The following is a 26,156-nucleotide window of genomic DNA, read 5'->3' as shown; positions in this document are numbered from 1 at the left end:
CCCGATCGTTATACGAACCGGTTTATTCCACGCCACGAAATTTTGTGTTAGTTAAGTGCACGTTGTGTTCATATCGGAAATCATGGCTACATTCGTCATCTGCCCCCCCGTGGAGCTCGGTGAGATCGCTTTGTCCCGACATAAATCTTCTATTGATTCTTCATGGATTTCCCCCGTAACAATATCTTTCGCGCAAATAAATATTTTGCGACTAAAAAACTTAAAAAAAAAATGATTTCCGCGCGTTGTATTTTGCTTCGTCACGCGCGAAGTCGATCTCTGGAGATATTTCTTCCTTATTTTCATATATATTTCTTTTTTCGCGTGTTGCATATCGAAATAACTTTCTTGAACGTCGTATGCAAGAGAAAGCGGTTATAAGAGCCTACGTTCCATCTTGTAGATGATTTATGGCAATTCAATAACTCCTCAAGGCATAAGGAGGAATTTGAATGTCATCTTGAATATTTCTCGCTCCAATAGGTACGAACAATACGTGCCAACTCTGTAGCAATGTGCTCTCGGGAACAGAAAGAATAACCCTCTCATCAGTACTATGGATACTGTGTGAGTAAGGATTATGATGATATAAGTTTTGCGTAATAACATAGATTCCATTCTATTCTTATTTCTATTACCGTAATTGTTATATATCAAGTAATATTCGGGAAAAATATTTAGCATTAGTATAAATAAAAAATATTTAGGAGATACACAATTTAATTCAAATTTAATTGCACGCAGAATTAAAAGATTACATTGAAAATCCAGTGAAAAATTGAATTACCTTCGTTAATAATAAAGGAAATAAAAATTTGACTGTTATAGTATTGACTGTATAGTCGATTACGGCTACTTAGGGAAGAAGGGTGGGGGTGAATCTGGGTCATAGGTAAACGACGTGTATTTGTGATCTTTATATCACGTATTTGCATCGAACGGCCTACCGTAAATAGGTGCTTTGTAAAATAGCACGCAAGTTCTAGCTTCTACAATAGATAACTCCTACGAAGAAGATTAATCATGTTCTTCGGCACGCACGCTTTTGATGACGACATCTGATCTTCGTACTTACAGACGATTTCGCGAGGTCGTACGAAGTAGACTGGTGGGAAGTAAACCGGTAAAAACTATTAAGAACATTTCGTGCTAAGTCATCAAGTAACAAAGCCATGAAAAGGGATTATTAAGCTGTGCTAAGGAAGAAACGGAAGTACTGACGTTCAATGGATAATAATGATTGTCATAAACAACGAAGGAGCAATTCGGTTCCGAATCCAACAGGTCCCCGACTGCGACCATGATGTAACCAACCCCAAAATCAAAAATGGCGGATTCAACATGGCCGACGAAAATGCAAGAAGCAGTCGGAGCACAAGCCGTTTATCGGGATTTCGCGACTGACATTGAGAGGCGCACGAAAAACTACGGAAATTTTTCGGAAAACGCGACGATTAAACGCCGTTCTCTCTAAAGAAGAACCCGTCCGATCGAGACATCGATCACGAGTCCCATCGGCACAAGTCTACGTGCATGAAAGCGTGGTCACGTGCCTGCCGTTACGATGCCGCCAACAGTCCACCGCGAGAGGTGGTCAAGGCGAATCGATTGCGACACGCGGATTCGATTGTAATGACGACCGCGGCATTAATAACTCCGAAATGAGCGATAATCCGACGAAATAACAATTATTCGCCGCATGAGGACGCGTTACGTTCGCACGACTGACGTTTCAGCCCCTAGCGCGGCCGGACCATCGCTCGATCGTAACTCCTGTACCCCTCGCGAGGACAAACGGGGGGGTAGCAAGGCCGGTACGCGCGATCCGCATTTCAAGGACGCGTGTCTCACACTCACCACAGCGTCGGCGACCGGTATCCACGTGACGGCGAGCACCAGTAGGGCAAGGACGCAGGTGGCTCGCAGGACGACGAGCGGGATCGGCCGCGAGATGCCGCGGCCCGCGTCCCCGGTGGTTGACGTTGCCGCGGCCCTGGGCCGCATCGTGCCTCCGGCCTAGGTCCTCCTCCTCCTCCTCTCTCTCTCCCTTTCTCTACCACCTTCGCTTGTCCTACGGCCGATTCTGAGGGCTCTTTCTCTCTTTCTCTCGCCGGTCCTTCCTCGTTCGTCCTGACGGCGCCCGTAGTCCTGCTGCTGCCTGAACAGCAACGGCAGTATCGCGCTGGCGTGCGCGCAACCGTGCCGGTCAGCCTGTCGACGCACCGCGTGTCGAAGGGCCAGACACAGACGGCTCGGTTAGCCTCCTGATCGCTCGGCGCTACACACAGACGGGAGTACACGAGGCAGGCCCGAAGGCGGCGGAGGAGGTGCGCGCTCTCTTGCTCTCTTTCCTCTCTATCCTTGTTTCTCCACCTCTTTCACGCCGTCACTCTCTCTCTCTTCCCCCGGTCTCTCTGTTCCGCCCTCCCTCGCTCTCTCTCTCTCTCACTCTCTGTCCCTCTTACTCCATCCGGCGGCCTGTATCCTTGCGCGTGGTCGGCTCGGGTTCTCGCGGCACTCTCGCGGCAGTGGCGCGGCCTCCCTGACGGGCCCCGCTCTCCCCCGCGGCACAGCTGAGTTCCGTAAGCACACGGCTTACGGAGAGCTCTCGGAACCGGCGCGACCGACACCGGTAGGGTCCCTCGCGGCCGCGCAACAGTCCTCGTGCGACGCGCGACCGCGCGAACGTGTTCGGGTCTCCAGAGGCGAGCAGAGCGCGGCGGCGGCACTCCAGCTCCTCCTCCTACTCCTCTCCTGGTACTCTCTTCCTCCTCCACCTCCTTCTTCTTCTCTTCGGCTGCTTCTTCTTCGTTCCCCTACCAAGCAACCCCGGAGGAGAGTTCTCTCGTCTGTCCGTTCCTTCCTCCCCTTCCTCTCTCTCTCTCTCTCTTTCTTCCTCTCGTGCACTCCCTCGCCTTCCTCGTCGTCTTCTTCTTCTTCCCGTCTCGCGGCAGGCTGGCAGGAGACTCCGATCGCTCTCTTCGCAGGAGCGAGCAGAGACGAGGAGAGGGGACCGATCTCTGGCCGTCGACGTCGTCGGGGAAAACGAAGCGAGTGAGCGCGGGCGAGACGTCGAGACCGCGCGCGGAACTCTCTCTTCTCGCCCGGTCCTTTCGGCGGAGGAATTCTAGCTGGCGTGGCTCGGCGCGACGGCCGCCTCCACCTTCCTTCCTTCCCTCCACCCGAAGTCCATTCAGAGCCCTCCCTGGATGGGACGGTCCGCACACACCATCGGTCTACTCGGTGCCGGGTTCCGCGCGATATTTTGTGACTGCCTGTCCGTGCGGTGCTCGTGCTTTAGCCTGTGCTTCTCGGCTCCCTAGACCCGTCGCGGAATAGGGAGGTCGACATGACCCGGTTGGGATTGCGGTGAGTCGCCACTGATTTTACTTTTCTCTCCGTGCCGTAGCTGCGAGACCCTCCTCTCGCCGCCGCCGGACCGATTTCCTCTTTCTACCCCTTATCTCTTCTTCCTCTTCTTCCTCTTCTCGTTTTCTTCGTTTTCCTCGTTCTCCGGGTCTTCTTCCTCGCCGTTCGCTCCTTTTCTTTGGCCCGTCGCCCGAGAGACGGGCCGACCGCGCTGATCACGGAGGGGATAGTTTCACCCCCGTCTAGCGCGAGAGGACCCCAAGGACGAGCGTGGAGATTGTCCGACGCGAAACGCTCCTCTCGACTTTTCCGCCCCGTGTTTTCTTCGGTGGCGAGAAAATATTTACCTCGCTCTCGTTTCTCAATGACGTCGGAACGTCAGGCGAGCCCCCGACGAAACCGATGTTCGCCCCGCACTTTGGACCCGCGACAGTGGACGAATTCGCGCGCGGAGCCAACGTGTTAAGTGCCGTTCGAGTGACACGCGCGGAAGGGGTGTATTTTTCACGAGTGATGTCGCGCGCGCCTAACTCCTGAGGTTGCGTTTCCGGGAGGGTCGCGAGCCGGTCCGACATCGTGCTTTCTCTCTCGCTCCCTCTTTTATTTAGAATCGTATCCGCTACTCCGTGGAACAGCTTGCCGATTGAATCGCGGGGCTTGAGTATATCGTCTTCCGAACGAAATTATATGATTTTCTTTTATACGGTTACCAATGATATTTTCGCCGATTACACTTTGCTGCTTAAATACTTTGTGCATGACGATTATATTTGTATCTCTATGCGCTTGAAGAGAGTTGAATAAGTCTCTCTCTTTCAGCGAAAAGCCGGGATGCCCGCGCGACTTTCGTCCCCACCTCCGAGACTCCGTCTTTTTACCCACACGGTCCGAACTCCCGTAGCGCGTTCGCGACTTCGACTTCGAAATGACACCCCGATGCAATTCTGCTTTCAGATTCGTCGCATCCGCAGTTTGGCTGGCCGGGATCGTTAACGCGGTATGTACTCACGAATTCACTTCCGTTCCCCGCGACACCATCGCAACGCGAAACGTCGATTAACAGGGCCGAGTTGCCCGGGAATCATTCGGCTGTCACTGTTCGTCGAAGGTTCGTCGAGCGATCGTCGACGAGGGAGTCGCTCAGGGGGGATGGTGCGCTTTCTCACGTCGTTACGTCGCGACCGGTTCGACCGCTCGGCTTAATTCGTCCGTCCATTCATCGGCGCATCGCGTGCACGTCCACTTGATGTCGGCACGTGCGTTGTTCGCCGAGTGAAAAAGCCCGAATCGAGGGGGATCGCGTTTCAATCGTTTCGAGCTGTTGGCGCGTACACAGTTTGCGCACACGCGACCACCGCCGTCGACACCTGTAAAGGAAGACTTGATTCCGCGATCGTCGCGTCCTCTCGCAGGGATGTTTCGAAAAAATATTTCCCGCCGCGCGAAATTCAGGGTAGGATTGTTTCAGCAGATGCGCGCGGCGATCGGATGTTCATTCTCTCTCGCGCCGGACGGTTTCGTCGAGCATTAGTTAGTTCGCGTGCCGCGAAATCGTTCTAATGTCATGTTATTCGGCAGGCTTTGTGTTGCGTGTGTTTACGCGCACCAAGTCATCAAGTTTACATTTCATCCGCGTGTGTGAAATGTCACGAGGGGCAGAAACGAGCGGGGGTGGGCGGAGTGGGGAGAGAGGGCTTTCAAGTGGCGGGGTCTGTATTTTAAGCGCGCTACACACGCTACTACGGCGGCGATAAGAGTTTTATGGAAAATTACCAGGCGTGTGACAAATATAGCGGTGATCGTACAGAGGACGTAATAAAAGTGGCCAGGGTTTCGCTAACTCGGAGAGCCGTCGGTATTAATTGGTTGTCCGTCGGTCGTCGCTGGTTGCATCACGTTCCTACCGTGGCCGATAAGGTTCGCGGGAGAGATAAAATAACCGACGACGTAACCACTCGTTCTTTTGATCTGATATACCACAATCTTATGCTGTACGATCGTGTACGGTGTGGTGATGAGTTTTCACGAAATCTCGCGAGAGAGGATTGTACTGTCTAAAGTGCAATCGGTGTATTATCACTGAGAAGCAGTCAGTAGTCACTAGAGATCATAGCAAGTCGGTAAAATTTCGCTGCAAAATTCTGTTAACATCAGCAACCGTTTCCGCCGGAGAAATCTAACTGCGGAAACAATAGAAGAAAAAATGATATTATTTATTTCACTGGTCAAAATCAGTGAAGTATTCGACGGAAGTGCCAAGTGGAAGAGTTTCCACTAAAAATTAGTGGATACTCACTGATCATCGGTAGAATATTATGTTTGACTGATTCGATTAGCGAGATTTCCACCGATTCAACTTGAGAGAGTACGCGGTAAAGATCTCAGAAGAATCTTTCGCTCCGGCAATTTCCTATCGCCGACGGCCTAAGAGCGTCATTCATATCCGGCCGTAGCACCCATTGAATCGGGATGCGGCCAAGTGGGAGACTTTATCGTTTGCTGAATGAAACGCGCGTATTTAAAGCACGTGCGGTATCCACAGATACAACATGCGCCTCGTAGTTCCAGAAGCCATTGCATTTCTATCGTCACGAGAATCTCGATTTTTCAAGATCGACGTTGGAAGCGCGTTATAACGCTGCACACGGCGACAGAGCGATCGGCATCTCGCCCACACCGGCGAGTTTTACGCGATTTACAAGGTCGTTTAGTGTCTTTCGCCAGCGTGCGTTCACACAGTAGCATCCGACTGCCAGGTGCTTCCTCTGTCATAGCCATTCGCACCGCCCTTCCTTTCTTCGACCCTCGGGATGCTCGGCCGCAGCCAAATAGCACAGTAGGAAGCAACTTGGGTCTGCCCGTAAAATTATGTTAGCAATGGCTACGCTGTCTCAGCTCGATGCTTCTCGCGATACGCGCGCGCACTAGTGGGATCTTCAGATTTCAAGATTTCTTTCGAGATTTCTTCCTTTAAGGGTTTACCGCCTGAAATTCTCTCTCGGACATCTCGTGCAGATTTTGAGTTAGTGAAAAATGAAAGAAGACACTGCTGTCGCACATAAGTTGGTGCTTCTATAAACTATCGATAGAGAGAGAGTCCGTAAAATTTACACTTATGTTCATGTAAATGAATAATGTTACACAGTAAACAATTTTGTGCAAATAACGGCTCAAATGAAACGTTTGTGTTGCTTTAACAAAAGTGAATATGTTAAAATGTAATATGTTAACAATGTTAAGAATATGTTAACACATACTTGCTTATTCGTCACATATTTTGCATTTGTTTTTAACATATTCCTATGTTAAAATAACGCAAACGTTTCAGTGGACCGTTGTTTGCACAACATTTTTTACCGTGTAATATTCGATTGCGAAGCTTCGAATTATCGAACGAGGATAATCGACACGGCCATCCGCACAAGTTACCATCGCACTCGGATATATTCCCCTACCATTGTTGCGCCCCTCCCTCCGGTTTTCTACCTCATCGGCGAGGACTCGCGACAGGAACGGAAAGGTGTTAGATCCGAAATAGGGCAGTCGTCTCCGACTGACCGGTCCGCCTACGGCGCCGTAACTGCGCTCGCTGTAATTTTATTACAGCCGCATACGCGCGCGCGTGCAACGCGCACGCGAGCCAGCTTAGTCACTACTGGAAATAGTCGGCAATTGAGCTCAGGACTTGATTTCCCCGTCTCGCAGACTCGCCAGAATCCTGTCGGGGGCGCGCGGCCCGGGGTAAAATCGCAACCATCTCTCTCATTCTCCCTCGTCCACCTGTTCACGTCGCGTTTGTATCCCGCGACAGCTTCTTTTTTCGTGCGATTTCATCCGCTCTGAAATTTTAAGGGGGACGATCAGTTTGCGGATTACTCCTTCTGAGCTCGGCCCCGCCATCTTTGTGCAATTTGTGCCGCGGAATACGGAAAATTGGTCCGCATAAATTCGCCCGTGGATACTCACCGCGAAATCATCCTGCACTTGTCTATTATGCGCCGCGAGCTTCAAATCTGTCCATTCAGCGTTCTTGTCGCGTAGGTGGGTTTGTCGCGGAGAAATGAGCGTTTGCTTGTTACATCAGAAACAGCGATATTTGAAACTGGGATCTGGAGTCCAAAGAATATCGCGCGTTAATAGAGGAATTTTGCACGCAAATCATTTCTCCGATAATATCAGCAATGCGATATGGATATCTCTCAGTATTACAGAGTTGTCATGTGGTTTTTCATGTTTGAATGTAACTTGGGGAATACAGCTACGATAAAGAAAATGATAGATTTTTAATTGGCAGTAAAAATTGAATGAGAAAAGTGGATTTGACCCGAACAAAAAATGCGATCAATATTTTCGTTTACCCGTTCCGGTGTAATTGGCTACGCACCGGCGTAAAATTCATCGAGGATCGCACAGTAGCAAACGGAAGTTTAACCTCAGCGCCTGATTACGGTACAGAGTACTTGTATCATGTATGTGATCGCGGTGTCGGTACTATAAAATTCATAAACCCGACGGCCCGGTACCGGCTCGTTCCTGTTAATTAATTGAATTCCAAATTTCTCCGCGTCCCTTAAACGTCCCCGATAAATTCCCGCTCGCTTCAGCGAGCGAGATTAAAATCGGCGGACGCATCGGAATCTCGCCATCCGACGCCCGGCTCCGCCGTACCGGCTGGCGTGTTATGCTCATGAATACGCGTGGTGCCGCCGCGAGATCAGAAAAAATCTCGAGTAACGAATTAGCGTATGCCCCGTCCCACGTAGAGTTAACGTCAGCGTGCCGACCGGCCGCGGTCGTTAAGCACGTCTGACTTGGATGTGACGGCGAAAGATGAAAAAGAGACGCGAGCGGGTGGGCGAGAGCGGACGGGCAGGTCGGTCGGTCAGGACGCGATGGAAAAAGAAGAAGACCGAAGCACGAAGAAGAAAAGACGAAGATGAGGAAGAAGGTCGTCGGGGGAGGGAGGGACGAGGAGAGACACGCAGAATGGGGGACCGGTCGTCGCGGCCGGCCACAATATACGCGACTCTTACGGCTTGCGTAATCGCGGATTCACGAAGGCGGCCGAGATAGGCGATAAAAGGGACAATTCTTGAACCGTCACGAAAAGATAGCTCGTATCTAAAAGTAAGAGAGAGAGAGAGGGAGGGAGAATTAGGTTAGCGTTTCGTTAAACGAAAATTGCTGGTGTACGCATGGACCGTTCTCGCACGAGCGAATTTCAATCAGCCGATCGATCTCGTAGAGTCGATCGCTGACTTTGGTCGCTCGATTGCCTGTCCGTCGTCAACCATCGGTGTAATGGCTGCAAATCGACCGATCAGTATCGAAGGGCCTTGGTTTGGCTCGCGGGACGTTAACCTCGGCATGGTCACGGTGTGGTATCACGCGTTGCGAACTTAATGTGCATGATTTTCGACCTGGTCTCTCTCTCTCTCTCCCTCTCTCTTTTTCGCTCTAGTGGCAAGTGAAGCTCTTCGGCTAATGTGGAAACACGCTATTGCATCTTTGAAATTGCGGCCGTACGCTTATGGACCCTTTCACTAATAGAGACATTAACTGTACCTCGATGTACGAGATACCCTAGAAGTGGCACGAATCGGTGAATTTGAGGTCAATTTTTCTTTAACGTGATTTCTACCGAACCTTATCGTCGTTTGCCGTTTAATTTTCAATAATCAGACTGCCGTTTAATTTTCAATAACAAACGTTTTCATGAATTTAAATATGAAAATATGAAAATAACACAAAAAAAAACAGGAACAAAGCGATCTTTTAATTATATCCAATTATATATAATTATATCTATTTATATATGGAAATTTTTTCCCAGGAAATAATATTTACTTGAATGCAGTATGTATTTTTCTGTGTATACTCAATGTTCGGCTCATCCGTTCGTCTATGTCGTTTTTCGTTTCGCAATTGTAAGGCGCATCTATTCGTTTGGACGCTTTTTCGTGCCGACATGTCGTTACACAAAAAGAAGTCTGTGTCCTGAACGATTCGCATCTAAGATTGAAAGTGCTAAGCGGCCTTCTAATTCACGCATTATCCGGCGCGGCATCACAGCGGCCGCGCGCCGGCTGGAGTTATCATCTGCATAACTCATGAATCGCGTACAGCGTCGGGCAGGATAATTTCACGGTTTGCAGATTCGCAGCGTGTGCGTCGCATTCTCCCCGTATCGAGCGAACGATCCATTGTTGAACGATGGGTTTATCATTGAGACGAAAGCCCGCAGTCTGGCTACGTTTACCGGCCGACACGAGCTACTTCCGCTCGCAGCTTTGATTTCTGTTTCCTCCTTTCACGCGATCTGCGCGAAGCACAGGGGGATGACGTATGAGCGCGCAATAAGTCGAAATTGAATCTATCGGTGGCAAGAGAGAGAGAGAGAGCGAGATCGAGCGATTTCGCGCTTTGGCACGGGCCGCACGCGATTTACGAGGCGTATCTCCGTATCATCGGATTTCATGATGAATCAAATCCATCTGAATTGGAATCAGACGCGGGATTAATGTTCGACGGATAGATAAGTCGGCGGGGTAATTTCGGGCAATAATTCCGATTCGCGATCGAGCTTTACAACTTGTAAGTGGGTCTTAAACAGATTTCCCTTCTCGAACTAGGTCGATGGCTCTTCTTATCTCCAAATGTGTTGCCCTTCAGTCACTTCGGGTTTTTAAAATAATATCCCAGTTGGAATTGTCCTAATTACTTTCGAATATTCTCGAACGTGGATATCTCGAGAATAACAAGCGATTGATTATCACACCGGAGGAAAGAAATGATATTTCGCAGGCGTGCAAAAATTCTTCAGGTGCGAAATCATCGAAAACGTATCAAAATATATCTCGACATATACATTTTATTTTGAAGGAAATACAGAAAACTCCATTAACGCTGTCCCATTCCTTAGACATAGTAACATTGAACATTCCCAATTAAGCGCGTTATTTCTTCATATTTGTATATTATGACTGTTGCTTTAGAATATCATTGGCAATTTATCAAATTGTCAACAGTCGTAATGCACGAATATTTGTTCCTGATTGAAAATGTTCGATGTCGCGCCTAGGAAATAGAACAGCATTAGTGGAGTCTTCTACGCTAAACTTACCAGGATTCAAAATATATTTTGAATTATTTGATGCTCGTGATAAATTTATGATACACTTGCGAGTATACAAACTTACATAATACTTAAAACAAATATTTACTCGAATGTATTTTTCAATATATATTTTTTATGTTTTTTTTTTATACGTCCCGTTCTGTACGTGATACCTAGTTTACGATAAATCGCGAACCCGAGAGTACAAAAAATGATCGAGTGACAAACCGTTATTGCAGTCCATCGCAATCAATCGCGGTCTCTACCGCATCACGCGACATTTTCGAGTGTTCCGATTTTCCGTCATAAATTCCTATTCGCGCGCGCGGTCTATAGTTTTCTAATTCGGTCTCCCGCGGTCTTCTTCCTCCTGTCTACGGCTAGTCATCGCGTTTCGGGTCCCACGGTGTGCGCCGATGAATGAAGCTTTAAAAGGACATTATCGTCGCGCTATCGTTATAGGCGTTGCATATGCGGCACAGACGCGCGCAGTCGTTCCGAGAGCGCATCTCGGAACGATAACCGCCTATCTCCCCGCGCTTCCTGCCAGAGCGTGCCATCGCCGGGAATACGAAAAAAAAGGACAAAAACGTGAAAACGAGGGCAAGACAATGACTTTCTGGGAAAAACGATGACGCATTCGACGCGAATCTAAACGCAACTGGCTACGTTGCCGCGAAACCGTGCTCGCTCTTCACGGAGGAAAGCGCGCGTTAAGCACCGTCCACTTCGTAGATCTTGTCGCTTGTTCTTGCCGTTGATCTTGCCCTCGCATTGAATATCGCGTTGGTCTTGTCGTCGCGACGATTATGCGTGATACATTACCTCGCCATTCTCAGCGGAACGGAAGATTCGGCGACTCGCAATTGTGAACCGCCGCAATATCAGACAAGTAGCGCTAGACTGTGAAGAAATTCCGGTCGTGCTAACCGGCTGATTGAAGTTTCGACTGAAAGAGCTCCCTTATTTATTTCCACGAATCCTCGCGAGTTTAATAATTTCGCGCTGATCTCACCCGCCGCGAAACGGAATTCTTACGAGCGTTCCCATCCGACAACGCAATTAATCTCGGTAAAATCGGGAGTGCCGGCGTAAGAAACGAGGCGAGGAAGATATGAAGATATTGGAAGTGATCACTAACGCCGCTGCGGTTTTATCTTCTTCACGGAGTCGCGCGGATCGGTCGGTAAAAGCGCACGTTTTTGCCTGGCCGTACCGTTCGCCACGAGGCCGTAAGAACGATGCACTCGGTCGATAAAGCGTAAATCTTGGCCGCGCGAAATGCGAGCTCGTTAAATTTACGGCCACGCCGCTTGTGTCATGGAACGCATACCTATAAATCTCGGAAGAATACCATTTAATGGGCGAGCGCGGGGGATAACGGGGCGACTTAATGTTATACGAGTAAACCGTCACTCGCATGCGCTCGCGTATCTCGCTGTTAAATCTTCTGCAAATTAAGAAGACACGTACATAGCCTGCCGTTATTAATTCTATGAATAATATATTGTATCGCGAGATCTGACCGAGTCAAATGTGCAAGAAGCGCGTCATATTGATACGCCGAGAAAAACTCAATGCCAAGCAGACGTTCCATTCATTCGCGTCCCCATCCGAGGTCTCACGCTCCGCTTGTCCTCTTCTTCTTCTCCCCGGGGAAGAAGATTATTGATTTTTCCAACTTTCTCTCTCTCGACCGTGCGATACGATAATATGGAATGCGTTTTGGCGCGGGTGCAACGCTACAATTAAATTCGATCGCTAGAGCGTGCCGAAGAATATAGTTTTCTCGTCTCTCTTCTGCCGTTTCTTCTTCTTCTACTTCTTCTTTTTCGGGATATCGATTTTTTCGGCTCTCTCCCTCTCGATTGGGCGCGGATGCGATGTTATCGATTGCATTTTGGCGCGGGGATGCAACGCTACAATTAGACTCGGCTGCTATATAGAGCGTGAGATCGCGTTTACCGAGCTTCACGCTCGTGTTTCGCGCAATGCAATTCTTTGATCAGCTTGAAAACGATTTTGAGTGAGAATTACGGCACACTCGCTGAATATAATATTGCGAATCGTCGGATTACGATGTTCCCCGGACAGATTTCGATATCGAATATTGCTTACAGGGAACTATTGAAAATGGCCGTTAAACGAAGAATGCTGTTTGCAACCGGGGAATCGCGGCTGTATATCCTGTATATGATATTTTATGGCACGGTGCTTCGGAAGATATACTTTGGAAATCCCCGAACACGCGGTTTTCTATCACACCCGTTAATCGCGAATATTATTGTTCGAACACACTTTGCTCCACGAGGTTGACGAATGACAATTTGTTGTTCCTCTTTTTTTCTACCCTATATCTCGCGCACACCTGTACCCCTCAGTTCGCGGCTGATATCGCGTTTTATTGATCGCACCGGCGCCGTGCACTTTTCCAATCCCATTTACGGAGCTTTTCATTCCTCTGAATATTTGTTTTAGCAATATAATCACACATCATGGGCGAGCAATCCGCCGCCGGTCACGCCGTTAGGAGGACGAGGTGATATTCCAGGAAGGCATGAAAATAGTAGCGATAGCGATGATGATTACAGCAATACGTTGGGATGGAATACCAATAGAGGGTTCATCACGGATAACGAAGGTAGTCGAACAACACGTTCCTTTATACCGTTTTGCGATTTGCGCGAGAAGTATAGAGGGAATTGTATCCGCTACATCTCCTCTTTAATCTATTCGGTGTTCACACGTCATCGAATAATATGAAAAAATGGAGCTGCGACTTTGCGAGAAGAATAACACGATATATCGTCGCATTTTCATGTGATAAACATTGATATGATAATCATTGTTTCGTGTGAAAAAAGAAGGTTGCGTATAAGGCGTAAAAAAAATTCAAATTTACATAAAACATACGTTGGTGTAAAAAGGTTTACGTAAGAAGTCGTGCTTCGAGAATAAAATTACAATCGATCAAGGAATCCAAATGCGTTTCGAATGCCGTTCCGTGCAGACTGTTCGTCTACGAGCTGAATATCCATTTTTTTTTCGTCGCGTGCAGCGGGCCGCAGAGCATTTGATCGTACCCTGAAATTTGGCAGCTCATAATAGGGATAAATGCCGGTAACTGTATCATTAGAATCTCGCCGATTACGTTCGCCGATTGGCATGTCCAGGATATCCCGAGAATGGGGAAAGGCGGAACAGCAGTTCCACTGATTATTACAGTCCCGACGAGAGGACTCGGCAGTGGAGCTACTACAGAAACCGGAGCGATCCTTATGGTCAAGGTTACTCGAGCCGGTATCCTTACGATCGAGTGGGATCGCAGGAGGACAGGTATTCTGGCAGTGGCAGCGCGTCAGGATCCGGAATAGACGAAAATCGACCGGGTGGTTTTCCCGATAGTCGCACGATAGACGGAGGATATTACGAGACATACAGCGGTAATTGGTCCTGACTTTGTTAACTATTACGATTTACAGCGCTTCCGCTTCCGAGATTTCCCTGCCGAATTATCCGTGTATCTTGAATCGTTTTCAACGACCTTCTTTCAGGTGGCGGCGAGAGTGAACGAGGAGGAGGAGGAACAGGCTCCTACCATCGCGGCCGCGGACAACAAGGTTCCGGTGATCCTCACGGCGGCAGAGATCCTTACGCGACCTACGATAACGAGGATGATCGCGGCACAAATATTGCGGATCCTTACGGTCGAGGATCAGACTCTTACGGCTCCCGTAGAACCGGCGAATCTTACGGTCGCGGAAGCGGGGACGCTTATGGTCGTGGCGGGGACGCTTATGGTCGCGGCGGTGACGCTTACGGCGGCGGACATAGTTATGGTGGCAGTGGTAGTAGCTACGGTGGTGCTGCAGAAGATAACGAAAATTACCCGAGCAATTATCAAGCGGTACCGATGCCGGGAGCGTCTCGCGGGAACTGCACAGGATCGGGATGCTGCGTGCCCAAGTGCTTCGCCGAGAAAGGATCACGGGTTGGTTTCCGCGGATCGACAGTAAAATGTTCGGGTGATCGTGAGAATATTTGGGGGATCGCAGCATTTAACAACTGCTTTACCTCCTGCTTGTTGCCAACGGCATTCTTAAAATCTCTACGCGACATTTGAGGTGTCTCGTCAAACGTCAGCGGTCTAATCATCATGATTTTCTTATTCAGGGACCACCTGGAGTAATGGGACCGCAGGGTCCGAAGGGACAACGAGGATTTCCAGGAACAGAAGGTCTTCTAGGACCCAAAGGCCAGAAAGGAGATCCCGGTCCACAGGGTCCGCACGGTGTCAAAGGTGACAGAGTACGTATTTTCGCCTCCGCGTGCTTATGATTGTTTTTCGTTGGAATTCTCTCGAGGAATAATTTTGCATTATTTCAGGGAAAAACTGGTATGCCTGGTTTCCCCGGCATAAACGGTGTACCTGGAGTGCAAGGACCTCCGGGACCAGCCGGTTTGCCTGGTCGTGATGGCTGCAACGGAACGGATGTAAGTATTGTATTCACATATTGTGTTTTGAAATATGTAATATTTTAAGCTTGTATGTAGTATTTTATCCGATATTTGATTAATAATCGATTAATAATCCGATGTTGATAATTAACAATTGATATTAACACAAGAAAATATATCACGTTGACAATATGCGTCTTAGGGTGCTCCCGGGCGTAAAGGTATCCCCGGAGAACCAGGGCCTCGGGGTATTCCAGGCACGCCCGGTCCTAAAGGAGATAAAGGTCAACCGGCGTACGCCGGTTCTTTTCCGGTGGGACAAAAGGGTGAACCTGGTATGGACGGTGTGAGAGGTCCTCCAGGACCGCCTGGTTTTCAGGGAGATCGAGGTTCGCCTGGTTTGAAGGGCGAACGAGGTCTTTACGTGAGTATCGCTTATAACCACCGAGTCTGGATTTTTTCTTTCTTAATGTTCTTACGGATTACGTATGATGTGTGTAAACTCAGGGATCTCCTGGTGCACCGGGTCCGAAAGGAGAGAAGGGAAATATGGGTCTTGGATTCGAAGGGTTGAAGGGAGACAAGGGTCAAAAGGGAGAACAAGGACCTCCAGGCACAACCGCGCCTATCATGCCGTTCGAGGGTGTCAGGGAAGTAACAGGTCCGCAAGGAGAAGCGGGACAAAAAGGAGACAAAGTGCGTAAAGGAATATCATTGGCTTTCTCGTGCTTCGGCATCGTTTAACTCGAATAATGTTTAGGGTGAAATGGGACCGGAAGGGCAAAAAGGAGAGGCAGGTTTCATAGGTGATCACGGTATACCCGGAGGGCCCGGCCACAAGGGAGAAAAAGGTCTCCCGGGAGCACCAGGTATTCGGGTAAGTACATTGCTATTCATGATTTTTATCATTCAAAAGAACGATGTTATTAATCGATCTTATTAAAATGGACTAGATAATCCGTGGGTTGATTGAAATAATCTACTGGTCTTTCTTCCATTTCAGGGCAGAGATGGTTTCTCTGGACCACCCGGACCTCCGGGACGAAAGGGTGATCGAGGTATCGATGGATTGGAGGGACTTTCCGGACGTCCAGGTAAAAAGGGAGAACCCGGTCGAGATGGACCGATGGGAGTCTCAGGATTACGAGGACCTCCTGGGCCACCAGGAGTAAGTTTCAAAATTTTTTAATTTAATGTAACGTAACAATTTTCACAAAATTGTATATTAATACAATTGGAATAGAATTTCTATATTTAATATACACACACATATACATATATCGCTTTAATACGCTGCAGGGTGGTAAAGGAAGACCAGGACCGCCAGGACCGAAAGGACCACGTGGTTTCCCAGGAGCTACTGGACCACGAGGAGCAGACGGTTATCCGGGAGATCCAGGACCAAGAGGTCCCATAGGAATACAAGGAGGTCCCGGATTACCAGGAATTCCGGGTCCGGAAGGTGTGCCAGGTGAGAAAGGCGCAAAGGGTGAGTCTGGCTTGACCGGATTCCCGGGAGGTGTAGGGCTACGCGGATTTGACGGGCCGCCTGGACCAGCGGGGCCACGAGGACCACCAGGAGAAAAAGGAATTTCGAGAATAGTAAGTATATGATCAAATTTCTTTCCAGATTTTCACATAATTAGAAAATCGCTTGTAAAATAGTGAATTATTATATTGTGTCATAGGGACCGAAAGGATTAGATGGAACGCCCGGTTTTGACGGAGAAAAGGGTCAAAAGGGAGAACGGGGTTACGCAGGTGTCCGAGGACGGCCGGGAGACTCTCTGGATGGTATTCCAGGAGCACCTGGTTTACCGGGTGAGCCTGGAGAATCGGGAGCGCCAGGAAGAGACGGCATACCAGGACTTCCGGGATCGTCTGGAGAGAAGGGAGATATCGGCGGTCGTTGTCAGGATTGCTTACCGGGATTGCGAGGTGCTAAAGGAGACCGCGGTACAGATGGTATCCCAGGACTTACGGGACCTCGAGGACCGCCTGGAGAGCGCGGTTTCCCCGGAGAATCTGGTATAGATGGACTACCGGGCACGATCGGACCTCCGGGACCCCCAGTATGTTAATAATACTTTGTTCTTGATTCGTTTATTAAATTAATTATTTATTAAATTTAAATTTCTTAAAATTTCTATAAATTCTTCAAATTTTTTACTAGCGTCATTTTGGTAATTACAAGATAATAGCGTAATTATTTTTCGTTAGGGAAAAGATGGTATACCCGGTGCTCCAGGACCTCAAGGAGAATCCGGAACCCCAGCGACAGTCACATGGAATATGCTCAAATTAGAGAAAGGTGACAAAGGTGAACGTGGTGAGCTAGGTCGACAAGGTCCGCATGGGCCAGAAGGACCTCAGGGAGAGAAGGGTAGGTCTGGATTCGAAGGTTTTCCAGGGCTCAAAGGAATTCCAGTAAGACCATTTTGAAAGTTATCAACATTTTGACATATTTTCTCTTGTGCATATCGAGTTATAAACATATTACTTTCAGGGAGATCGCGGCTTTCCTGGACAAGATGGCGTCCCGGGAAAACCGGGTATTCCTGGACGTAAAGGAGAGGGTGGACTAAGTGTGAAAGGCGAACCAGGAGAGCCTGGTCGACCAGGTTCTCCAGGACAGAAAGGAGAGCCTGGTCTGTACGGACTCAAAGGCGAACCTGGTAAGACTTTGTTAATTTTTTACAATTTTTGAATTGTTTTAAATTTATGAAAGATATTTATTTTTTCGAATTTTCTTGTATCTAGGCAAATGTCCGTTACTTAACTTGAAGGAGGGTTTCAAAGGCGATCGAGGTTTAACTGGCGAGAAGGGAGAACCCGGACCTCCTGGTGTAGATGGAACACCAGGTGACAAAGGATTGCAAGGTTTCGCGGTGCGTAGAATTATAACCGAGTAGTCTTACAGAAAACCTTAACGAGTGGTTTCTGTAATTATCTAAGCACTTGACCGAGATAACAAGACATCTTGGAAAAATACTTGACAATAATATCATTCATTTATGAAATAACATAATTTCACGATAATGTCGGAATTAAAAAATAAAAAATAGGGTCCACCCGGTCCAATCGGACAAACTGGTGCACCTGGCCCTGTCGGTCCAAGAGGTTTACCAGGTCCGCGCGGTGACAAAGGCAACATGGGTCCTATGGGTTTCCCGGGAGAACTTGGTCGAGAAGGACCTAGAGGATTCCCGGGAGCACCAGCTCCAAAAGGTGATAAAGGAGAGCCTGGCATATCAGTCAAGGGCAGTCCTGGTCTACCGGGTCCTCCGGGTGAGAAGGGAGAAAAAGGTCTCCCCGGACCGCCGGGTAAAGAAGGTCCAGTTGGTTATCCGGGATTGGCAGGCTTTGTTGGCGAGAAAGGAGATATCGGCGCACCGGGAATAAACGGTTTACCTGGAGCGCCTGGTGAAAAGGGAGACACCGGTCTGGCTGGTCCTCCAGGTCCTCCTGGTATGTCTGGTATTCCAGGAATCGACGGGAGCAAAGGTACAATATGATCATCGTGATTTTCATATTGCTGATATTCTTACACTTTATGCATGAATATTCCAAAACTTTGTTCGTAATCGAAACGTCATCGACTGATTCTACGAAGTATACTAATGATGATTGTTTGATCCGTAGGTGAGCCAGGGTTACCGGGTGAACCTGGTAGAGCGGGTCTTCCAGGATTCCCAGGCGCAAAGGGTGATCGTGGTGAACCAGGTATCGATGGGCCGAAAGGATATCCCGGTAGGCGAGGTTTGCCTGGCTCTCCAGGTATACCTGGTGGGGAGGGTGCATCGGGTATTAAGGGAGAACGCGGTGAGAAAGGTTCGCCAGGTTTCCCCGGGTTGCCTGGTATGGAAGGAAAGCCTGGTCGTCCTGGTATAAGTGGATTAAAAGGAGATCAAGGACCATCAGGCTTGTATGGTTTACCAGGATCTATCGGTCGCGATGGATTAAAGGGTGATATCGGTCCACCGGGTCTGCCGGTAAGTATCTTTGCGGTTATATCAATAGTTTAGAAATAAAGTCGCTTACGATTATGCTTATACGGTATCAGAAATATGTTTGTATGTGTAAACATATTATATATTATATCTATCACTATGTAATCAGGGAAAAAAAGGAGAACCAGGTCAAGTTTCGGAGAAAGGACAGAAAGGTGAGCCTGGAATGCCTGGAATACGAGGACCACAAGGTCCTCCAGGTCGAGATGGAATTGACGGTGCGAAGGGCGAACCTGGCGAACCAGGTATTGGTCGTGACGGAAGGCCCGGATTAAAGGGTGAACCAGGCATTCCAGGTCTGGATGGAATCCAAGGAATCCAAGGTCAAAAGGGTGACACCGGTGTACAAGGATTTCCTGGAATGAAAGGCGACCTAGTAAGTGTGCTTCTTTTTTCTTTAATCATAAGAGTAATTCGAGACATTATTGAAATGTTATAATGTTGTTCTTCTGTCATTATTATATTAACAGGGACTACCGGGTGTATCAGGAGAAGTAGGACCACCCGGCATAGATGGAATTCCCGGTGAAGATGGTATTGTCGGGCCACCAGGACCTCCAGGTTTTCCTGGACTCGATGGTGAAATGGGAGCCCCTGGTCGACCTGGACTTGATGGTGTCAAAGGAGAACGCGGTCTACTAGGTATGAAGAATATAACAATTCTGAGACAAGTATTATTTTAACAGATTTGGTTACAATAGAAATATGAAAATGCATGTTCAATGAAACCAAACTTTCAATTGAAATTAGACTATATTCTACAGTCCAATAAAATTGAATTTCAGGAGTCATTGGGCAGCCCGGTATTTTGGGAGCACCTGGAGAGAAGGGAGATCGTGGCCCTCCGGGACCAACAATACAGATCAAGGGTGAAAAGGGTGAACCAGGTATTCCTGGATCTCCTGGCATTACTGGGGAAAAAGGGGATCGAGGCTTGGAAGGTATCGCTGGTTACGATGGTGAAAAAGGTGACAGAGGTGCACCGGGACCTGAAGGACTTCCAGGACCTCATGGTGCCACTGGTCCTAAAGGTATGACTTTTTTATTTAAGTTACTAGAATGAAAAGAATTTTCATATCGAGAAAAAGTAATTAAACTGCACTACTACTAAATTTCAGAAAACTCCATATATTGTAACTTTTTATTTATTCTATACGATGGAAACGTTATTGATATTATACACATTTACGAAACACTTTGTATTTTATGCAGGTGAACCAGGAACTATTGGTATCCCTGGTGTTCCTGGAATCGCGATAAAGGGCGAAAAAGGTCTACCAGGCTTGCTCGGTAAACATGGTAGAGACGGTTTGCCAGGACGACCCGGAGAGAAGGGCGAACGGGGATTGCCCGGTTTGCCTGGACCGAAAGGAAACGTTGGTCCTTACGGACCGGTTGGGCCACAAGGTGAAAAGGGCGAACCAGGGCCACAGGGTCTGACTGGAGCACCAGGACGCGATGGAGCTCGAGGCTTAGACGGTGTGCCGGGAATACCTGGTGAGATAGGCCCGAAGGGTGATCAAGGACCGCCTGGATTATTCGGCGCCCCAGGGCAAAAAGGAGAACCCGGGTTTACAGGTGAAATTAAATGCTTCACAAGCCATTTAGATGTCTAAATAAAATCACTATTGCGATAACATATATTTATCGTTATATATATATTAAGACAATAACGGAAACATTCATAGTTGATGCAGAAAGAAAAATAGTAACAATACACAGCAATATAACTGTTGAATTGTCAATTTCTAGGACCAAGTGGTCTGGATGGACTCCCAGGAGAGAAAGGCGAGAGGGGTTGGGACGGTCTGAATGGTCCACCTGGAGCACCTGGTGAGAAGGGAGACAGAGGATATCCTGGCGCAATTGGTTTGACAGGCGCTATCGGTTATGTGGGTCAAAAGGGTGAAAAAGGCGAAGACTGTATCGAGCCGCCAATGGGACCCAAAGGAGATCGCGGATATCCGGGTACGGATAAAACAAAAAGAATATTTCTAAAAATGCAATAGTGCCAACGATTATAAATTATAAAATACAAAGGTGAAGCGAGCTAGAAATCACGAATATAAACTTCTTCATAGGACCGAATGGACCAGCCGGCCTACCGGGAGAGAAAGGACTTACAGGTCCACCGGGCTTCCCCGGCCTGGACGGAATCAAAGGCGCACAAGGTATCCCTGGTCCTTTCGGTCCACCTGGTTTCCCAGGTTTGCCCGGACCGGTCGGCGCACCTGGTCAGCAGGGTCTTCAAGGTCCTGTCGGTACGCCTGGACTTATCGGCGAGCCCGGTTTACCCTGCGAAACAACACCTGATTATCTCACCGGTATCCTTCTGGTCAAACACAGTCAAAGCCAATTCGTGCCGGTCTGCGAGCCAGGACACATTAAGCTCTGGGAAGGATACAGTATGCTGTATACCGACGGCGACGAGAGGGCGCATTCTCAAGATTTAGGTGAGTTTGTCGTTAGAGAAAAAGAAAGACAAACAAATTTTGCACTTTCCAACTGTGAAATTTAACAACACAATTTTAAAGCAGCTGTAGACGATAGCTAAATTAATTTAAACATAGGTAGACCAATTTTTCTTGAATAAGAAGTGTGTGATTATAAATATTATATGTCCGGTTTTCTTAATTTTTCTATTTTGCTCCCATGTGAGAGCTTTGACGAAGAAAGTAGAGAAGATATCATGTTTAGAGGGATTTTTTTCTCTCGATAATAGTGTTTTATGGTTATTTTCCCGAGGTTGATTTTGTGAATATGTCACGACTTTCTTACCCGTAGTTACTATGAACATAATTCGATAGAGAGAGAGAGAGAGAGAGAGAGAGAGAGAGAGAGAGAGATTTAATGGATTTATATCGATTATCTGGATTAAATTGTCACGTGTGACGATGCCGCGCATTAATAGGCGATTAAATCCATTATTCAATGAGTTTGTACGCAGTGCGCCACATATTTTTGCGTGTTTACATACTGTTTAACCAACGCATATTTACGCACCGATAAGTGTAGAGTCATTCTTGTTTTTCCAACGTTCGACCGCGATCGCGATGCAAGCTAATATGACTTGTTGATCTCAAAGAGCGACGGAGAAATTGTGACGATAAGTTAGCACTGCACGTGTGATGTTTTTTTTTTATTCCTTTGGGTGTGCATGCGCTGATCTAACTCGTTCAATAAATTATCGCGAAACAGGTTACGCCGGCTCATGCGTACGAAAGTTCGCGACGATACCCTTCCTGTTCTGCGACGTCAACAACGTCTGCCATTACGCTAGTCGCAATGATCGCTCTTACTGGCTATCGACCAATAGTCCAATTCCCATGATGCCCGTCGAGGAGTCGGCGATAGAAGAATACATCTCCAGGTACGACCAGAGGACACTCGCGCGTTCTGCACGTTGTATGCCGTCGAAATATTTGTCACGGGCTGCAAAAGAAAGAGCGCCGCATTCCATTCGGGAGAGGACAATTATGAAGGTTGTCGCGAAGCGACACTATCGGCCGCACGATAAATTAGGATTTTCCTCGACGTAAAAATTCGCAGCACGCCGGTCTTTAATCTTCAATATTAAATATCGCCGCGATTAAGTCTTTTAAGTTTTTTCCGCTAAAAATCACGGTAAAGATCGGCGAAAATTAGTCGAAAAGATCAAGTCTTTGTCACGTTCTCTTACACTGTAAATCCAAGTGCGTTGTTTCTACATGCATAAACGTCTGAAAATAACACACGTTTCAATTAAAGGATTTGCAGTGGACCTACACACCTTTGAAGTCAAATTTATTCGATAATAATATTTTCTTATTCACGACGTTCCTTATAGTTCAGTGCAAACATATCGTCGAGTAGATCGAGATAGATGACGATTAAACGAATGGCGTGATTCTATAAATAGTGCCTAATTAATAAACATAGTACCGGTCATCGAAAAGACTCGGCATTAATATCTCCTCCAGGCTGGAATTCGATTCTCACATATACGTGTGTATAGGAAAAAAATACATATGCATATTTTTTTACGTATAAAATTTGCGAGCACGATACTCAGCGAATTATTCGCGCGGGTTTTACCTACCAGATACTAAGGATAATCGCGATTTTTCCGGCAGGTGCGTGGTGTGCGAAGTTCCAGCTAACGTGATAGCGGTGCATAGTCAAACGATAAGCATTCCAGAATGTCCGGCTGGATGGACCGGCCTTTGGATCGGTTACAGTTTTCTCATGGTGAGTAATTTGATTCACTCGACCGTCCGACGTAATATACGCGAGCCACCTTGTTTCCCGAATGTTTATTTCGTCGATTGATTTGTAACACAAGGAAAAATGAAGCAGAGTTCCTCACAGAACTGTGAATATTTATATAGGATAGACGCTTTAACGTTACACCACTCTATGCTTGCGTTAATACGTGCATTAATAACACGTGTAAATAGCCGAGTGTGCAAAAGAGCCTCATCTTTCCGCGATCGCCTCCTCCCTGACACCCAAATTCACGATTCGCCTCGGATTTGCTATATAAAGAGATCGCATCAATCATGTCCGAAATAAGGCAAACTCTCATCGCCGCGATCTGTCGGCGAGCAAAGATTGCTTCTGTCACGGGAGATCCATTTTATCCGACACGTCCTCGCTTCATCGGAATTTTATAGCACTCTGACGAGGACATTTCAGGGGCGATCCGCAATTTCCAATACTTTAATTAAACGAGAAAAATATGGATTGAATATGGATTTGGCTCTGATCCCGCTCAGTTGTCAGAAATCGTGAATCGCGCACTCGGCACACTCGAGAGCGCACTCTCTCCCTCTCGCTCCTCTCGGCGACTGATTTTCTTCACGATCGTTTCAGCACACCGGCGCAGGTTCCCAGGGCGGCGGCCAGTCCCTGTCGAGTCCTGGCTCCTGCCTGGAGGACTTCCGCGCCACACCGTTCATCGAGTGCAACGGCGCCAAAGGACACTGCCATTATTATACTAATCAATACAGCTTTTGGATGGTAACTATAGAAGACGGCCAGCAGTTCAGGAGTCCCGAAAAGCAAACCCTAAAGGCGGGCAATCTTAGGTCCCGAATAAGTCGCTGCCAAGTTTGTATAAAGAATACGTAAAACTACGCGCGCCACCGTTACACATACACACGTTACACGTATAAGTGCATAACACCTACACACGTACAGATACACGTGTACACGCATACATGAACAATACATCTCTTTCCTTTTCCGTTTCTTTTTTTTTACACGAGAACAGAAGCGAAACTGTCACTACGAATATAACGAGCAGGGTATCGGAGTCGACGGTGATTCCGTCGAGTTCTCGGGCTCTCTCTCTCTCTCTCTCTCTCTCGCTCTCTCTGCTCCCCTCTCTCGACACGCGAAAATGATCTCCATGTTTACACGAGACGACGGGAAACGCGACGATTCGCTCGAAAGATACATTTTGCTGTGGCACGGAAAATAGGGCCCGTCTAAATTACGACCGGTTTCGCTCCCTGATAACAAGGAAGAAGAGAGCAGTAACGTCTCGCGATGGAACACGACGGAACGGAAGTTCGAAGGACTCGCTCGATCCGCGTCGACGACATCGAAATAAAGAGAGCGACGCGTCCCTCCCTCGTGATCTTCTCCCTCTGTCTCTCCCTCTATACCTGGTGTATTCCGTAACCACGTCTTATCTTCGTTATTCTTGCCCGACTTCCCCTCCCCCCCCTTACCGTCTTCTACGTCTCCGTCCTCGGTAACTTCTTTTCCCGAGAGCCATCTTCCTCGCTCGTTAACCACCCTTTCATCTTCCCCACGAACGCTGCCTCTTTTGCCATATGTGTTTTCTTCTTATTTTTGTTCTCTCTACTTTTTTTTATATGTATAACTATTCAAGCAAGTGCCTCTAGCGCGTACTACCCTCTCTCTTCTAGCATGTAAAATAATATATATTTATATCTTTCGTATGAATCTCTCGTATTTGAAGTCTAAGTTTAATGTACTCTACCACGGACACTGCCCATATCCAATATGGCACATTTTACATATTGTATATTAATATAAACGATCTTAGCCTGGTAATCGTGTGACGCCAAATATTTAAATAAATAGGTATTTTGCTACGTAGCTAATAAAATTCTATTTTCAAACTTCACTGGCTCATTCGTACTCGTATGCATCCGATCCTGAAATAGTGAGTAAGCGAGCGTAACTCGAAATGACGTTAAAATGATTCCTGGGCCGTTTGATATTTCCCGTCTTTGTTGAGCGTCCCTTCTCTGTGCAAGTATAACGCAGGCGTATAAAGAAAGAAGGATATAACTGCCTTAATTATGTGAAATTACACTTTTTATATACCTTGTAATTCCTGTGTCTGTATAATGTGTAAAACTAGGAGGCTCCTACGTCTCGGTTGATATCTTTTACTGGGCGAAAAAGAATGTAGAATATTTTTAACTAGACGAAATGCTAGAGAACATTATAACGCAAATGTGAATATAATAGTCTGAATGAGAAATAAAAAAAATGTTGTGATACGAAGAGAAAAAGTTGGATATTAATTTATATCTATACTGCAGCGATTGGCTTTCGTACGCGGAATAATCAAAATTTCCTTCATTATTTTATTAGGATTTCCAATGTTTTATGNAAAAAAAAAAAAAAAAAAAAAAAGGTGATACAATTATTTCCAACTGTACGAGTTGTTGACGAAAGCTCAATTATTAATAAGTTGCGTGCGATACTGGACGATGTTAACGCCGTGACTGCAAAATGTACCGCGCTAATACTTCATTCGTAGTTTCCTGCAAAGGAAACCCGCGCTGCAGAGAAAGATGTCGAGAGCTCCGCTTTATAATCTCTCTCGTTCTTTTTTTCATGTGACTGACATTCTTCTCGAGAAAGGAAAACCTAGTAAACATTTTTGTCCATTTTGCGCGCAGGCGGGTGTTACGTGAATTACAAGATAAATTCAAGCTTGTTGATGTTAACGCGCGATGACTCAGAACGGTTGACCCATTGTGGAAAAAAAGGTAAGCCTTGACGTGTGCGGAATGCATAAACGTACACTCACACGAAGTTCGCGCAATAGCGCGCTCGACCATTTGTTGTAAATCATTAACACTTAATCCATATATCCACAGTTGAAACGATCCCGCAGTAAACTCGTAATAGTGCCGTCAGCCGTATCGTTCGAAAAGCAATTTTTTTCGAGGCACATC

General features: G+C 47.3%; 2 protein-coding genes across 2 annotated transcripts in view; one reads left to right on the top strand and one right to left on the bottom strand.

Moving 5' to 3' along the window:
- LOC106743829 (collagen alpha-1(IV) chain) overlaps positions 1-3,351 on the bottom strand; it is a 55,926-nt gene extending 52,575 nt beyond the window's left edge. Inside the window, exon 1 of the mRNA XM_014618040.1 lies at positions 1,858-3,351. Coding sequence (XP_014473526.1) covers positions 1,858-2,004 — 147 coding nt within the window. The 5' untranslated portion in view covers positions 2,005-3,351. The remainder of the gene's footprint in view (positions 1-1,857) is intronic.
- On the top strand, positions 3,350-25,090 carry LOC106743828 (collagen alpha-1(IV) chain). Its single transcript, XM_014618039.1, has 27 exons — positions 3,350-3,369; positions 4,324-4,366; positions 12,965-13,127; positions 13,660-13,929; positions 14,041-14,477; positions 14,660-14,794; positions 14,873-14,980; positions 15,147-15,368; positions 15,452-15,640; positions 15,705-15,821; positions 15,948-16,112; positions 16,244-16,546; positions 16,633-17,016; positions 17,165-17,371; positions 17,451-17,619; positions 17,705-17,832; positions 18,010-18,448; positions 18,587-18,936; positions 19,064-19,330; positions 19,425-19,596; positions 19,740-19,985; positions 20,167-20,532; positions 20,707-20,922; positions 21,036-21,407; positions 22,153-22,324; positions 23,067-23,181; positions 23,806-25,090. Exons 1-27 carry the CDS (start codon positions 3,350-3,352, stop codon positions 24,061-24,063), a joined length of 6,033 nt encoding a protein of 2,010 aa, XP_014473525.1. The 3' UTR covers positions 24,064-25,090.
- Positions 25,091-26,156: the final 1,066 nt, after the last annotated feature.

The sequence above is a fragment of the Dinoponera quadriceps genome, unplaced genomic scaffold (genome assembly GCF_001313825.1).
Source record: "Dinoponera quadriceps isolate SergipeBrazil2010 unplaced genomic scaffold, ASM131382v1 scaffold1153, whole genome shotgun sequence".
Classification (NCBI taxonomy): Eukaryota; Metazoa; Arthropoda; class Insecta; order Hymenoptera; family Formicidae; genus Dinoponera; species Dinoponera quadriceps.
The sequence above is the reverse complement of the archived record's forward strand: the minus strand, read 5'-3'. Positions and strand labels throughout refer to the sequence as shown.

Excerpts from the sequence above, each read along its gene's own strand:
- LOC106743828 (XM_014618039.1), top strand. The coding sequence starts at position 3,350 with ATGACCCGGTTGGGATTGCG. Across the intron at positions 17,017-17,164 it reads TCGGACCTCCGGGACCCCCA|GGAAAAGATGGTATACCCGG; the intron begins GTATGTTAATAA and ends ATTTTTCGTTAG. Across the intron at positions 18,449-18,586 it reads AGGAATCGACGGGAGCAAAG|GTGAGCCAGGGTTACCGGGT; the intron begins GTACAATATGAT and ends TTTGATCCGTAG.